The sequence below is a fragment of the Nicotiana tabacum genome, chromosome 22 (assembly GCF_000715075.1).
Source record: "Nicotiana tabacum cultivar K326 chromosome 22, ASM71507v2, whole genome shotgun sequence".
NCBI lineage: Eukaryota > Viridiplantae > Streptophyta > Magnoliopsida > Solanales > Solanaceae > Nicotiana > Nicotiana tabacum.
In genome coordinates, this window is record NC_134101.1 from 35409587 (window position 1) to 35425881 (window position 16295).

Consider the following 16295-nt stretch of genomic DNA (forward strand, 5'->3'; position numbering starts at 1 on the left):
ACAATATCAGTAAATAGAAGTTAAACTAAAAAACAGTTCCAATGGATAAGGATACTTCTCAAACATATACTTAAACTATAAACTATTTCATTTGTCACAATTTATATTAGACTGTTCGAATTTCGAGAGTCAAATGAATTATTCTTTGATAGTAAATTTCTCATATGCTTTTTAAATATTTTATGAATTAATTTGACTTATGATAATTCTTACGTAGTTTCTAAATACATAAATTTTATTTTAATAACTAAAGAATTCTATTTCCAGATGCAAAAATTGGAATAGAGGAGTACATCTCTATGAAAAAAAGTAAAAACAAAAACTACTTTGTACTTTCATTTTCGGAAGATAACAGTCATTTCGGCCATTTGTACCTACCCGGGGAGTAGGACTAGGGGTGTACATAGCTCGGATTGATTCGAATTTTTTAATTATTAAATTAAATTAATGATGTCGGATTTTTAAATCTCTAAACCAAACCAAACCAACAAAGTCAGATTTTTCAATCTCGGTTTTTCTCGAATTTTTTAGGTTTTCGTGTTTTCCGTTAAATCTTCATAGTACAAAATATGTAACTTATACTCCAATTAATTCTTTACTCCCGGCAAGATATAATTATATAATATATTTTTCAATAAAATAACACAATAATATGAGATAAGTCATGGCATTATACTAAAGTATTCAATAACAACGATAATAAATTTGCATAAAGTAAATATTGCTAATTAATAAGTCATAATAAAAATTAACATAATCTAAAAATAGTCATGCTAAAATAAGTATAGCTAATAAGTACTATTAATTACATAACTAAGCACTAAAGAAAAAGATAAACTAAGTTATGTATTTTCATTATAAACCAATATAAAACTAAAAATAGACATCCAACACTATCATTATTCCTAATGTTAAATTGAATTTCTTTTGTTAGCATTAATTTGAACTTTGTTTGAGTTACTATATTTATGGGCTATAAGATTTATTTAGCATTCAAGAATGTTAAGTCCAAATTTAAAATAATTTGGTAAAAGATAAAGCTGTAAAAAAGTTTAAGAAATATTTATAAATTACATTACAATGAATATTTATATGTATAATATATATTTAAAAAGTGTATAAATGTACTATCGGGTTGGTTTGACTTTTTTTAGTTAAAACCAAACCAAACCGAATATCAAACCAAATTAAACAAAACCACAATCGGGTTTTTTTCCCAATTTGACTCGGATTATCGGTTTGGTGTAATTTATCGGCTTTCTTTGTACATTCCTACCGGGGATAGTGTGTGTATTTTATTAAACTTAGAGGTTCAAAAAGTAATTACAAATAAAACTCGTAATTGAACGCTACTTTTTTGTGAACAACCGGTCTTTAACTGGCCGGTCCAAAACCACCGGTTCGGTGCACGAACTCCAGAGCGGAGCATACTGATTACGGAGGAGAAAGAGATCGTCGCTGCTTTCAGTGACCACATTTGATTCTTCCTTTTATCCATTTGCATTTTTGAGACTTCCTAGCAATCCTCTCCGGCTCTTCAGTTTGGTGTAAGACATTTTTGTATTTCATTCTTTCTCTTCTTTATCTTTGGTTTTGGGCTAGGTACAAAATGCAAATCAGTCAATCAATTAATTAAGCTTAAATTCCTAACTAATTGAAGTCTTTGATATGAATCCTCTATATTTTCTCTCTCAACTATATGTATATATATTTTTTGTTCTAATCAGGTTCATTTCATTCTAATACTGGCAAGTAAGTTGTTTTTAAGATAAATTAGGGTTTATAAGACTAGGTATATAGAACATTTGGGGAAAATTTCTTTCAGTTTTGGTCTTCTTGCATATTCCCTGGTCATCTATTGGAGCTGCATTTGAAAGGTTTCAAAGAGTGGTAAATTATGTTTGCAATTTTCATATACGATTTAATTGAACCAGTTGCAGTTCTCTTTTGTTTATTCTTATGCTTTTGGGTTTAAACGAAAAATTACTAGAGAAGACACTGGATTGTTTTCAAGTATGAGCAATTAGTGGAATAGAGGGAATTTATCTGGATTGTGCTTTTTTTTCTCTGAAAGAGATATCTCATTAATTATGAATTGTTATTGGTTCTACTGTAGTTCTACTCGTGGTCTTGTTTGGTTAGGACTTATGGAGTGAGAATTATAAATGCTGTGGAGGTTTGAAACAATGCTGTTCTGCTTTCTGCTTCTGTTTTGGTTTGGTAGTTTGTCTCATGCACATATTCCTGTAGATAAACTAGGCAAGAGGCGAGACATTTGACAGTTTTTATTTATCACCCACTACTTGGCCATGCCCCAGAGTTAGTGAGGCATTATGGTCAGGAGTTTCTTAATAGTGTTTGACTAGAGTTGAGTAGTCTTCTGTGAGTTTAGAGAGTTGTTAGCGATTTCAAAAACTTCAACTGTGGCCTAAAACTTGGCATTTCTTTGTGTTATAAGATAGCATAATTGCAAGCCATGTTGCAGTCGTGTTTTCAAGTATATAAGAGGTCTTCCATTTCAACCTTACCTGGGAATTTGAGTGGTTATTAATATTATATTTGGTTGAAGCTAAACTCAACCTCTTTTACCCATTTAGATGGACCAATTATAAGTTAGATGCTTAATTAAGTCCTCTTGATGAAGGTTCTGCTGAACTTTCTTCCAAAAGATGGGATTTTTCTTTCAAAGATGGTAGTATTTCCTTGTCCCACACTTCATTTGATTTAGAGTCTTGGCGCAATTAGACCAGAGCAACGGCTGCTGAAGTTGCAAATATCACTTGCTGCAGGAGTCGTGGAGGAGGAATTGAGGATCAGAACCCACAATAGCAAATGGATCAGAGTATGTAATCGTGTTTGATATTAGTACCCACACTTTGTTTTCTTATTGAATCTCGTAAAACAATTTCTGAAATCTGATGTTTTTCCCTTTGGGAAACATTATGAGTTTGGCCTTGTATAGAATTCTTCTACAAGCATGGACGATACCAAATTCCAATGTATGTTCTTTATCTGAAATTTGATAAATTGGATAATATTGTGGAGATGGGTAATGGTTGTAATCACTCTATCTTGAATTGCATTATTTTGAAAACATTTGACTACAATGACTGGGATTGTAATATGTCAATAAGGTGTACCCTCTATTTTAATTATCTGGTACTGCGCTGCATGTTTAGATGCTGTGGTTCTTCAGAGATTGGTTTAAGATGTAATCCGGTTGCACTAGTGATTATCCTCATCTTTGTATAAAGAAAACTAGGGCCAACGTTGCTGGTTTAATATGTCCTGGATAAACTCGTCCAGTTTCTCACTGTTTCACGTGCAGAGGACACATTGGTTAGAATAAGTTAGATGGTAACTTGAATGCTATTCTGTGTTCATGCTTTCGAATCACTGATGGTATACAGTATGAACATGAACACCGTCCTTTTAGCTCTTTCCTAAAGCTTCACAAAACTATTACATTTTTGACCGAGTAAAGTCATCTGACTGTCTTATCTCCTATATGGTTATTGAGCATTAAATTCAAGAACATAGAATTCTGTACCTCTGCTTTTAAAGATTATACTAAGCTCATGATGAATTATTTGCTTCTTTTGTACTCTTACCTCAAAGGTAATGAGAAGAGCCAATAGCCTTTTAGGCATCATATGTTGAGCTTTGTTAGCCCTTGAAGGATACATATGTTTCAGGAGTTGGATTCAATATACTAAAGTTTAACCTCTTTATAAGATTCAGAATACAAGGTCAAGCATAAATTAGGACTTCAGAGAAGTATTTACTGAAGAAGTAATTTTACGTTCATATAATTGTTACTAATATTTTTGCTAATCAAACTCGAAGATTTACCTTTCGATGTTAAATGAAGATAGATACTACTTATCAAAATAAATAATTTAAATAAATAAATGGAGATACTTACTTGGTAGTTTGGATCAATATATTCTGTTGCTGCAGTCTACTGCATCTGACCGCCGTTGACCTCACTTCATATTAGTGTTTATATCAGTAGTGGCTTTTTTAAGTCATTTTATGCATACAGATCTTCTGCAAGATGCCAAAGAGCATCCCGGTAACAACTATATGCTCCTCAAAGATGTGGAAGACAATCGGTTGGGAATCTTTGACAGACCTCTTCCTTGCTTTGGTTGTGGAATAGGATGGTTTTCGTGAGTGTCGTGCTTGTTGCTCCTCTTCTCATTCTCATCCTCTCTCTTCTATCATTATATCATTTGTATCCTGTTCTAGGCTTCTTCTTTTTATCAGTATGTTACCATGCTCTAACTTGCGTTCTTCTCCTCTTATCTATTATTATTCCAGTCTGCTGCTTGGTTTTGTATTCCCATTCATGTGGTATTATGCAACAGTTCTTTACTTTGGGAATTACTACCACAAAGATCCAAGGGAGCGAGCAGGGCTGGCTGCCAATGCGATAGCTGTGAGTTACCATCCTTAAGTGCAAGTTGCATTGATTCTCATTTCAGCTTGATCACCTAATAACTCCTGATAATTTCAAGGAAATGTAGTTTCTCTCAGCACAAGCTTAGTGCCATTTCTGATCAATAAAACCTTTTTCTTACCTTCCTAAGTAATAAAAAAAAAAATAGGCAAGGAAATCTAATAGTTGGCTATTTGTAGGATTGGCAGCATTTTTGTCCTAAAAATCCTCAATTTATTTACCTTTGTACATGTATCTCAAATAAGATCACTACTGCAGGCTCTGATATTTACGGTAGCAGTGCTAGTTGCAGTTGCCGTAGTTCTACTTTAGTCATTGTCTGCGATGCTCTTGTATGTTAGCTGATATCCCACAATCAGACAACTTAGAGATGACTCCTATGGAGAAAGTAGCTTCACCTGAGCATACATACAGAAAGGTGATGTCTACTGGAACAGTGCAGACCACATGGAAAATGGGAGAAAAAGAGGCCATTACACAGGCTATGAATATGTAAATATATGTTGTACTAGTATCCATTTGTTGTGCTGTCTATTACATGAGAATATGGCTTAATCCTGTAATATGTTGGTCATCGCTCAAGCTTCTGCTAGAGGAACCAAAAAAAAAAATGTTTTCAGTTGCTCCTGGAAATATAGTCTGTATTAATTGTTATTACTAACATCTTTCCTGGTGCTGCCAGTGAATTATATGTCCATGGGTATTATGTTGTTATAAATCCATTAAGTTATTTTAGTGAAGCAAGTCTGATATTTAAGTGGAGAAGGTTAAAGAGGCAGGCCTATTATTTATAGAATTCTGAGGCTGAAACAATGGATTTCTCGGTTATCTTAAAAAAGAACGTATATTTGATATATGCCCTTTTATACTTTAAGAATAAACACCGATCTATCTCCAGAAAAGTCTGTCCTGACATCTTGAATACAATAGACTATTTAAGTGGGAACGGTAAGTATACTTATTAGTGCCGTCAATAACATTTAACCTCAAAAACCAGTCAACAGTTTCAGCTGCAATGCCAGTGGAAAACACCAATTTATCAAAGTCATATATATATATATGCAGGAAGCATAAGGACTCATCTTAGCCCAGGGAGCAACTTTAGCACAATTCGAGTCCACCCAAATCATATACGCAAATCAAGAACTAATTCTTATTTCAGCACTAAAGTTAGGGACTCTGGTGAAGCAGAGTTTAAAACCAATGCCTATGGAGAACAAATAAGTGTAGAAAGTAGTAGACGCAGAACTAAGAAGATCACATGAACCAATGGTATGTCCGATCTTTCGGGTTGCGAAAGCGAGCCTATACATTGAGTAATGTCATTGAATTTGGATCAACTTCACACCAGTTGATCCAATTTCATCCCATTTATGACCCATGTAACAAATAGGGAGCATGCAAAAGATCAACTTGTGTGGTTCAATATAACAAATTATGGTGAGGAAATCTAATAAGTTACCAACTGAGAGCCTCTCTGTGACATCAAGAGAGTTACATGCAAAGCGAGAATAATCGAATAAGATGCCAGTACACAGCTACAGTTTCTAAAATATAAAACCTCTTTAAGATATCAATGACCCTGATGAGGTGGCAAACAACATATAAAATAAACTTGTTTCCCCTTCCAAGAAAAGGTAGAATTTTTGCTTTTAGTAGTCAAAGCACTTCGTGAGGTGTGGCGACACAGAAATTTCAGATGATAAACAATCCCATTTGAGGGGCTTTTTCCTCTGTTTTCATGTTCTCTGCGTAGGTTACAAATGAACAGGGGTAACATCCCCTCAAAGTACTAGAAACCACCACCCAAATTAAGCAGATGCTATGCTACAAAATGTTCAGAACCAATTCTGGCACTTGCCAACATAATCAAAGGAGCATATAAATAGCAGAAAGTTACAACCACCAAAATGTTCCATTGAATTACTTTAAGTTTATTTCGCTCATAAGAAACTCTGAGCCTTTCATGACTACCTAATTCTACCAGCAGATGGATCAGCATCTAACCAAATTCTACACCATGCGTGAACGAGATGAACCAAAAGATGATCATTTTGGTATATAAGCAGAACTCACTCTGCCAACAAATTAGAACTTAGAATTTTTGCTCAACAGGTATTTCTTGAGAACATCCATGACTGATCCAAAGTCTGCTTTCACCTGCACTGGTGGATTAGCAAACCGGCATTCCATGTTCTTTATTTCTTTTGAATGATAATCAACCTTGGATTGAGTAAACTTCAACCCATGAGCTGTACTCACAACCACAGTCCTATCAGTTGGCCTAATAACCCCCGTCTTTCTCAGCTTGGATAGTGCTGTCAATGCCACGCCAGTGTGGGGGCATATGAACATCCCAGTTGAATCTGCCTGAGCCATCGCATCCATCAACTCTTCCTCAGTTGCCTCCTCCACTATCCCGTTGGAGTTCTTCAGTGCATAAACAGCCCTATCGATAGATACAGGGTCGCCAATCTGTATAGCAGATGCAAATGTTGTATTTGCCTTGACAGATTTGAATTCTTTCCAACCAGATTTATAATGCAAGTAAAGCGGATTTGCATTGGCTGCTTGAGCACAAACAAGTCTCGGGATACGATCAACAAGTCCCAGCTCCTTGCACATTTGAAAACCTTTATAAAATGCATATATATTGCCCAGGTTTCCACCAGGAATTATCACCCAGTCAGGAACTTCCCAGTCAAACTGCTGCAGAATCTCTATAGCTGCCGTCTTTTGCCCTTCTAGCCTCAAACTATTCAAGGAATTTGCCAAGTAAATGGGCAACTCAGCTGTGACTTCGCGAATCAACTGCATGCATCCATCAAAATCAGTGTCAAGACTCAACACAAAAGCCCCATTGGCTATTGGTTGAACCAGTTGCGCCATAGAAATCTTATTTGCAGGTAAGAATACAATTGATGGGATGCCTGCAGATGCGCAGTAAGCCGACAGTGCAGCTGACGTGTCTCCAGTGGAAGCACAGCCGACACCCACGACTGGTTTATGCATTTTCCGCAACCGATTTACTTGACTCACCAGTACAGTCATGCCGAGATCCTTAAAGCTACCAGTGTGGCTGATTCCACAATGTTTGACCCACAAATCACTCATGCCAAGGAACTGTTTGCCGAAACGCTCAGCCCAAAAAAGATTGGAATTTCCTTCAAAAGCACTGACAATATCATCACTGTCAATTTCAGGTAGGACCCATTCCTTCTTGGACCAAACACCAGAACCATAAGGCCAAGTGGTCTTGCCCACCCGGGAATCAAACAGGGAGCGCCAGTACTGGCCATCAAACTTCTTGAGAGCATCCATATCATGTTGGACATCAAGTAGGCCACCGGAGCGGCTGCGGTAAATGATCTCGTCGAGAGAATACCACTCACTGGAGTTAGGGTCGGCATTAAAAGGCACATACCTGTAGAAGCAGATGAAAATTTTTAAGTAGGTTCCTAGTACAATTACAACCACTTAGTGGTGAAGTAGACGGGAACTTTACATAAATACACATTCATATGATTTGTTAATAAGCTGGGGAAAAAGCAATTTAGTCGATCTGCTATTCCATTATTCCAGTTTTGATTCCAGTATTATTCAGTTGAGTATACTCAGCCTTCAATTAAAACAAATGTGCGATTTTGATCCCTGATTTAACGTTGTAAAAAAACTTAACAGAATCATTATTAAAAACAAACATAAGATAAAAGGTGAATAAAGTGTAAACTCTGCCTGCGACAGATCATCTTTGATGCTCCTGCACCAATAGTTGATGCGCATCAAATTAAGAGTATGCAGCTTTTACACTTTAAATCTTGTGAGAAGTTTGAACCTTTCTGAATCAGTCTTCATTTGCCTCAAAGAACTATCAAGCTCTCTCACATCATTATCACTTCCAACACTCAAAATTCCAAGGACGACCCATAATTTAGAACCCCCAAAATACCAATTATTTTCTCGCATAGGATACAAATTAAGCTGAAAAACGGAAAAAAGGAATCTTGAAGGATGATTAATCAAGAATACCTTGGAAAGAGGGCTTTTTGATTGCCACACTATTTCTGCTTTTTTTCTTCTTTTTTTTCATTTAACATAACAATTCCCTTAAAAAAATTTCACTGTCTGTTAGTTTCAGGAACTGAAAACCACACATTTGAATGAATTGAAGATTAAATGAGCTCAGTACAGAAACCAAAAGAGGAATAAAGCAATAACCCAGGAACTAAAATCCCTATTTATATACACCGTCGAAGTGGAAGGGCAATGGCCAATTGGGTAGGGCATACCTGGCAGAGAAATTGTGGGAAGAGATGTGGCGGCGGGCTTCCTCACGGATGTTCTCATCAGCAGGGCGGCGGTGTTTTTGAGGTTGTGTAGATGCGGAGATTGCATCATCTGTAGAAGAAGCTGTGGCTTTAATAGGAGTGAAGAACTGAACGCCGTTGGATTTAGCAGGGGATTGTTGCTTTGGATGGAGATTGGGAGAGAAGAAAGAGGATCTGAACATGCAAGTTGAAGAAGCCGCCATTGTCGAAGCAGTGACAGTGGAGATTGTAAAAAGCAGGGCTCAGAAATGTACTCAACTCAAGTGGTTAAATAAGAAAATGCACGTATAGAGTTGCCAATAATAAATCAGTTATAAGAGATAATTACGATATTAAATTTGAAATAAAATTATTCCATATTTGATTAGTATAAATTGCAGTATAATTAATCTCCAAATTGATTATTCCGAGATGTCAGCATTAACAATACTAAGATAACTAGTCTCGTAATAATTAATTCTGAAATAACATATTTTCCAACCAAACAACTCCTTGCTCGCAAAATAAATATGGAGCTAATTTACCTGACTGACCAACAAACATCGAGTATCTTAACTCGAATATAAGTTAGTATTTCAAATACAAAAAAAGTACAAAAAAGAAAATGCGGCCATAGTAGATTATTAAGAATTACTTTTCTATAAACAGTGACAAGGCAATAAAGATAGAAACCAATAAAAAGCTTTAGGATTTGAACTCTAAAAATAAAAAACATCTTAGTAGCTTACACCTTAAAAAAAGCCTATTCGACTCCTTTGGATGAGGGCGACTAGGAAATATACGATGCGAGTATACCATCTTTTGAATGGTATAATCAACATGGCCATTATCCACAATGCTAGGCGACACAATTGCATATAAGTGAAAATGGAGCTCCATAGATCACAATAAAGAGACTCAATCCCACTAAAACAGAAAGAAGTTAAATATCTAAAATCACAATGTGGACCTATTTGGCTGAATTAAGACTATTTATCACTAAACCAACAATTAAAACCCTAATTCATCAGCATGTTAGAGCCAAATGTATACAAAGATGAATCTTAACCATTACAAATCCATAAGTTAAAGCCAAACAACCTGAATAACCTATCCAACAAAGGCAGTAAGATGCTACATTATCCGATTTTATATGTCAACTCGAGCCCTCTTGTTGCTACAAGCTGGACATTTGTATTGCTTAATATGCTCAGCTCTGGCAGGGGTAATCTTCACACACTTGCCGTGGAACCACTTTTCACATAAGTCACAGCATATCCAGAATTCATCCGCCGCATAATTTTCCCCACAGGCACCACACAGTGTATCGCCATGCTCCTCCTCATCCTGCTCATCCAAGCCCTCCTCTTCATCTTTAGGCTGCAACTTTGTAAGCGTCTCCTGATAATCCGGTGCCCTCTGCTTTTGCCACCAAAAAAACAATGATAAATCAAAGAAGTCAAGATCATGTGCAGAAATGACTATCATCACAAGGTTAGACCAAATCAGCTAGTTCAAGACAAGCTCTCCGAGCAAGGAATAAAGAAATGTCCTGCGCACAACTAATGTGCAAATTCATAGTCAAAAATTTTACTAACTTAATTAGTTGCAAGGTAACTTTGCTGTAAAGTTTATTATACTCTTAAAGTATTTTATAAAGTAAAAGCCGTCTTAGTATTACAATTAGTGATTACAAATATTCTTACCCTTGCAATGCAAATATATTTCACTAGTTTAGTCTACTAAAGGCATAGGAGGGGAAAGAGACAGTTAAAAATTAAAATCTCCCAAATCATGCAAGCAATGCATCCAATGCAAAGTTGCCTCATAATAATTTAAACATCATGATACATCTAACTTGAAACCAACATATTGTGCAATAATAGTCCTTACCACTTTGGAATTTGACTTGGATTTTTTGCCACTGTGGCTGGAGATGGAAGATTTTTCTCTGTGTTGTTTCTTTGCAGCACCGGTCACTACTTCATATATTGTAGGCAGATCATTTATCATGTTGAAAAGCCTCTTCCTGAGAAAACAAAGTAGGAAACTATGAGCAAGGGAGAAAATAAATGCAGTAAACTTCATGAGGTGTGGAAGTCTGTTGACTTCTGTCGCCACCGAGGCACATACTGACATATGTATATTCTGATGTGTGTCTCAAAAGAAGGCACAACCTTAGGTAGATTAATAGGAACAAGGACCTCATGGACTATATCCTCTATACAGTAGGCTTCTGAGAAAATAACCAGAACATGACACTTCCAATTAACATCAGATTTACTTTTCTAAGGGAAAAGTTGGAGCATTTTCAATTTATCAGACCCTCTCAAAAAAGGATCCTCCATGTAGCAAACACAAAATGTGAAAATGAATTCAAATTAAATCAAGTAATTGAACCTTGCCTCAATAAGAGCTCTTTCACAATTTCAAAGAACATACTTGAGCTTGAGTACTATTCGATGTTGGTTCATTGACTGGGCTTAGCCCAACATAAGTTTGAAAAACATTAGGTATGTTTTTTTTTTGTTTCCCACCCGGGGTCCGGTACCTGCATTGGAGCCTACTATATCCGGATTCGCGCCGGGTAGGGCCCCATTCGGGGGGTAGCGCTCCCTACCAACGATTATTTCCTACCTAAGGCTCGAAACCGAGACCTCTGGTTAAGGGAGGAGCAGCCCCATCCACTGCACCACATCCTTTGGTGGTAACATTAGGTATGTTAATCAAACAGAAATCCGGGCAACGAGAGGTCAACCGTTTATTACTTTTTAACATTGATTCGAGATTTGCCCATATAATAAATAGTAACCAAGCTTGAGGAAGAATTTTTTTGGCATGTAACTGGAACACCTTGTGGTCTGATTGAATCATCTCAGTACTACCCATGCATACAACTTAGTATTAAACAGGCTTAATATTTGCACCTTGTCTGGCAAAGTAGCACAGTCTGTTAGCAGCAGCTAGATGCCAAGAGTGTCTGAACTATACTACCGACCTCAATAAACACTCAATGCAACAATCCCAATTCTATAGAGGCATGGATTTGATAAAGAAAACAAACCACGGAAAATAGATCAACAGACTGTAGTGCTGAGAATCAGAATTAACAAAAAGAGATTGATTTATAAATTCATATGAAAAAATATCAAATGAATAACTGGAATGGAGAATATCCTAGAATGATCACATCAAAAACAGAGTTTCAGTTATCTACTGATACTTTTCTATCAACCAATGCTCTTAACAGTCTTTAAGCATCGAAATATTTGAACTTGCAACAGTAAAAAATGTTTGGACGAGAAGGAGTACCTGTGGGATTTATCAAACCCAAATCTAGCACCGAAATAGAAGGCAACAGAAAGCAACCAAGAATCACTGTGGACTGCGACTAAGGATAGCCAGTCCTTTTCTTGCATCCCATCCCTAGCAAAGTTAATACCAAGAGCAGGCTCGGGAAGCTCTGGTGGTACCTCTTCAGCAGGCAGATTGACCTCCCATTCTTCATTCGGAAGTCCGTACAAGCACAAGTTTTCCTTCTCTGCATAAAACACAATGGACAGGTTTGACCGCTTGAACCAGAAACTATATAAATCATAAAAGATGAATTAAATTGCCAAATTAAAGGATACCACATTAATGTTAACCAAAAGCTTTTCATTCCGTGAAGAAGGGGTCCATGGTATGAAAAAGTAGCATTAGTAAATATCACCACAAATTGAGCCTAAATAAAAAGAGAAAGATATGACACTTCCGGTAGCATAATATGAGTCAGTGGCAATGCATATGACACTTCTAACAGTAGAGCAAGTTCACTTTTGAAAACTTTAAGCAAATATTTTCATCTGTAAATCACCACTAAATGCATTAATGTCGGACAATATATTGATATATTCATTTAGCAGAGCTACAGAAGCAAGGGAGTGCAAATCAGGAGCAAAGACTCAGGAAAAACAACATTTTTAAGCTCAATGCCCTGTAATTTATAAGTGTTCCTCTGCTTCTATGGAGGATAAACACTTACTAAAAATATGGCAATAATTGATATGCAAGAGCGTTTACACTTCTTCAATCATTTTTCGCTTTTGTCCTTGGCTAATGGAACAAAATAGAGGGGCTGCAGAACACTTGACGTGCCAAAACTTAGTAAGCTGCAGAAGGTCACATGTATGATGGCAGTTCTTTTACACAGGCTGGCCACTGAAACGTGACAATGCCCAGATTTATAAAACTACAAACAAGTAACATGTATAACACTGATGTTTGTTAACCATTGAGCTGATTGAACAACCACTTTTTTTATAACTGTGGTATCCGGGCAAGCTTGCCCGCACCTCAACTAATTCCAGGGGATACCTGCTACTTCCCACCAACAACAAGTACCAGGTAACTTTGTCTACCAAGAAGGCTTGAACAGATGGAATAAAATGTTTAAACAACCATTTTATACAAATATTTTAACATTATTGCTGATTCAATTGCAGCCTAATTTTCTCCAAAGGGATCTAATTGTGCGTGGTACAAATAAAAGACAAACGATTGAGCAATTAAAAAGGAAAAAAGACGAATTGATCATAACAAAAAAGAGCTAATCAATTGGCTTCTCCTACATAAATTCCTAGGACCAAAACACACCCTATCCTTTCTTCCGACTCTGAGCACTTATATCAGCAAAACCACATATCACCACCACCTTAGTACCCACAGAATGAAAAGGGAGCCAGTTCAAGGGAAAGAAGAAAGAGGGGGCAAAAACGAAAAATGGAGCATATGTGTGGCTAGTGTCTAATCTAATCAAACAATACAGTTATTCACAAGGCATAATCTATTCATTGACTCCTTCAACATGGCTTCCTTCCCGCATGTGACTGCATCAGACATCACAATGACTTCTAAGTCAAGTAAACGGCGGGGATCAGATAAAACAGTTACTGTGGGTCAGTTCTAGATTTTTTTAGACGTAGTTATCACCAAATGACAAGTTGACAACTAGCACAAATCTGTGTAACTTGCTCATAATGAACTGATTCTCTTTCTTTTAAAATCTTTTCAGTTATACACCGACACACATAACAACGTGGAGAAAAAAGCTGCCCATGAACAAATAAATTCCTGCATCAACGGCAGAAAACATTCACGGCCAACGCACAATGGCAGCATCTTCATCTAGTGCAATCATATTCTCTAATAAGTACACAAAACTAAAATGAAACAACAATCACAATGAAAGTTACTAATTACAAATCACGCAAATCAAAAATTTCCAAACTTTGCACCCAAGGTCCAACTAGAAGAAAAACCTTACCAGGATCACATTGCTGATAAAATTCTTCCACATCTGGAATTTTACCAGAAAAAAAAAAAACACAATTAGATAAAGATATATTTTTTATGAAGATAAATAGACAAAAATCTGAAGGAAAAAAAAAAGGAACACTTGAAGCCAAGGAAGACACCATTACTACTACATGGGAAATCAAAAATCTATGATTTTGTTCAACAACAAAAGGGGTCTAATTTCTAAATATATAAAGCATACCCTAATTTCACAATAAAAATAATATAAAGGCAATACGGAAGGAGTAGTCATTAAACTTTGAAAAAAGCAAGATAACCTGAGGTAAGGGCCTTAATCAAGGCAGCACGGCGAGCCTTGAAATCCCTAAAAACATCCTCAACACTCCGCGGATTATACTCTTCTCCTCCTCCTCCACCCTCCATTATTATGAATCACAGCAATATTTGGGGGTTTGCAACTACAGAATTATAAGTAGAAGAAAGTATAGTACGTACGGTTCAGTGTGGGGGAAAAAACTAAAAAGAGAGGGAGGACGACTACGTGGAAAGGATTTGAATTGAAAGGGGGATGATGAGTCCGAGGAGGAAAACCTAGTCAGTGGATAGCGTTAATATTAGTAGCAGTTGACTAGGAGTTCAAGACTTCAAGTACACTACATGTATGATTTTTTATTTTATTTTTGTTATAAAATAAGGACAGTGAAGTAAAAGACAAGTGCAGAGAGAAACTGATAAATTATTCAAATTTTAAACTTCTGCACATAATGAACTGAAAACTCCTCTATTTATAGAAGAAAGGAAGCTGCTGCATAAGCTGCTACTGCAAGCTGCTGTGTAAGCTGCTGTGTAAGCTGCTTGTAAGCTGCTACTGTACCAGATATAGATAATCTTTTATCGGGGGTTATGTTTATATATAACGGAGTACCAAAATGATAAGCTTCTTCAGGAGGCTTATTTCCAATAGAGTACTAAATAGATAAATATATTTACGACGGAATCTCATATGGATAAACTTCTTCAGGAAGCTTATTTACAACGGAGTAAATGAACATCCATAATATAATATATTTATAAGACTCCCCCTTGGATGTTCATTAAAAGATAATGTGCCTTATTAAAATATTACTAGAAAAAATCCCGTGGGAAAAAAATCCTAGTGAAGGAAAAAGAGTACACATATTTAATAATACGCATTGCTAGCTGCCTCATTAAAAACCTTATAAGGAAAACCCTGTGGGAAAAACCTTAGTAAGGAAAAACATATATCGCGTATTTTACTCCCCCTCATAAAAACCTTATTTCAAATATTTGAGTCTCTGCATTCCAATCTTGTATACCATCTTCTCAAAAGTTGAAGTTGGCAAAGATTTAGTGAATAAATCTGACGGATTGTCACTTGAACGGATTTGTTGCACATCAATATCACCATTTTTCTGAAGATCGTGTGTGTAGAATAATTTTGATGAAATGTACTTCGTTCTATCTCCTTTTATAAATCCTCCCTTCAATTGAGCTATGCATGCAGCATTGTCCTCGTATAAAATTGTAGATCTTTTATCACATTCCAAACCACATTTTTCTTGAATAAAATGAATCACTAATCTCAACCATACGCATTCCCTACTTGCTTCATGAATAGCTATTATCTCAGCATGATTTGAAGAAGTAGCAACAACAGATTGCTTTGTGGAGCGTCATGCTATGACAGTACCTCCACATGTAAACACGTACCTGCATCTGCATAACCAATAAGATCTGCACTACATTTGTTAGCATAAAACAAACCCATATCAAGAGTTCCCTTTAAATATCGCAAAATATGCTTAATCACATTCCAATGTCTCTTTGTAGGAGAAGAGTTATATCTTGCTAGTAAATTAACAAAAAATGTCATGTCAGGCCTTGTAGCATTAGCAAGATACATAAGTGCACCAATTGCACTGAGATATGGTGTTTCAGAACCAAGGAGTTCATCTTCCTCTTCTGGAGGTCGGAACGGGTCCTTATTCACTTCAAGTGATCGAACAACCATTGGTGTACTCAATGGGTACGCTTTGTCCATGTAAAAGCATTTTAAGATCATTTCTGTATAGGCAGATTGATGGATAAAGATCACGTCTGCTAAATGTTCAATTTGCAGACCAAGACAAAGTTTTGTCTTTCCAAGATCTTTCATCTCAAATTCTTTTTTAAGATATTCAATTGCCTTTTGGAGCTTTTCTAGAGTT

The 16295-nt window shown here is 36.3% G+C and overlaps 3 protein-coding genes across 7 annotated transcripts; 1 reads left to right on the top strand and 2 right to left on the bottom strand.

The window, feature by feature from the left end:
- Positions 1 to 1347: 1347 nt before the first annotated feature.
- On the top strand, positions 1348 to 5178 carry LOC107785911 (large ribosomal subunit protein eL20z). Of its 4 annotated transcripts, none has more exons than XM_075244286.1 (5): positions 1348 to 1547; positions 2790 to 2842; positions 4046 to 4172; positions 4371 to 4441; positions 4721 to 5178. In XM_075244286.1, the coding sequence occupies exons 2-5, from the start codon at positions 2833 to 2835 to the stop codon at positions 4801 to 4803; spliced, it is 291 nt and encodes a 96-aa protein (XP_075100387.1). In that variant the 5' UTR covers positions 1348 to 1547; positions 2790 to 2832; the 3' UTR covers positions 4804 to 5178. The 4 variants fall into 4 exon arrangements, with proteins under 4 accessions (XP_075100387.1, XP_016462812.1, XP_016462813.1 ...); XM_016607326.2 differs by having other exon boundaries at positions 1360 to 1547; positions 2645 to 2842; positions 4324 to 4441; XM_016607327.2 differs by having other exon boundaries at positions 1360 to 1547; positions 2746 to 2842; positions 4324 to 4441.
- Positions 5179 to 6155: 977 nt separating this feature from the next.
- LOC107785910 (threonine synthase, chloroplastic) lies at positions 6156 to 9075 on the bottom strand. The gene is made up of 2 exons (XM_016607324.2): positions 8752 to 9075; positions 6156 to 7886 (listed from the first exon to the last, which is right to left on the bottom strand). Exons 1-2 carry the CDS (start codon positions 8991 to 8993, stop codon positions 6551 to 6553), a joined length of 1578 nt encoding a protein of 525 aa, XP_016462810.1. The 5' UTR covers positions 8994 to 9075; the 3' UTR covers positions 6156 to 6550.
- Positions 9076 to 9648: 573 nt separating this feature from the next.
- On the bottom strand, positions 9649 to 14705 carry LOC107785909 (PHD finger protein ALFIN-LIKE 3-like). Of its 2 annotated transcripts, none has more exons than XM_016607323.2 (5): positions 14385 to 14705; positions 14075 to 14107; positions 12082 to 12310; positions 10663 to 10798; positions 9649 to 10188 (listed from the first exon to the last, which is right to left on the bottom strand). In XM_016607323.2, the coding sequence occupies exons 1-5, from the start codon at positions 14488 to 14490 to the stop codon at positions 9919 to 9921; spliced, it is 774 nt and encodes a 257-aa protein (XP_016462809.2). In that variant the 5' UTR covers positions 14491 to 14705; the 3' UTR covers positions 9649 to 9918. The 2 variants fall into 2 exon arrangements, with proteins under 2 accessions (XP_016462809.2, XP_016462808.2); XM_016607322.2 differs by having other exon boundaries at positions 9649 to 10191; positions 14385 to 14637.
- Between the last annotated feature and the right edge of the window lie 1590 nt (positions 14706 to 16295).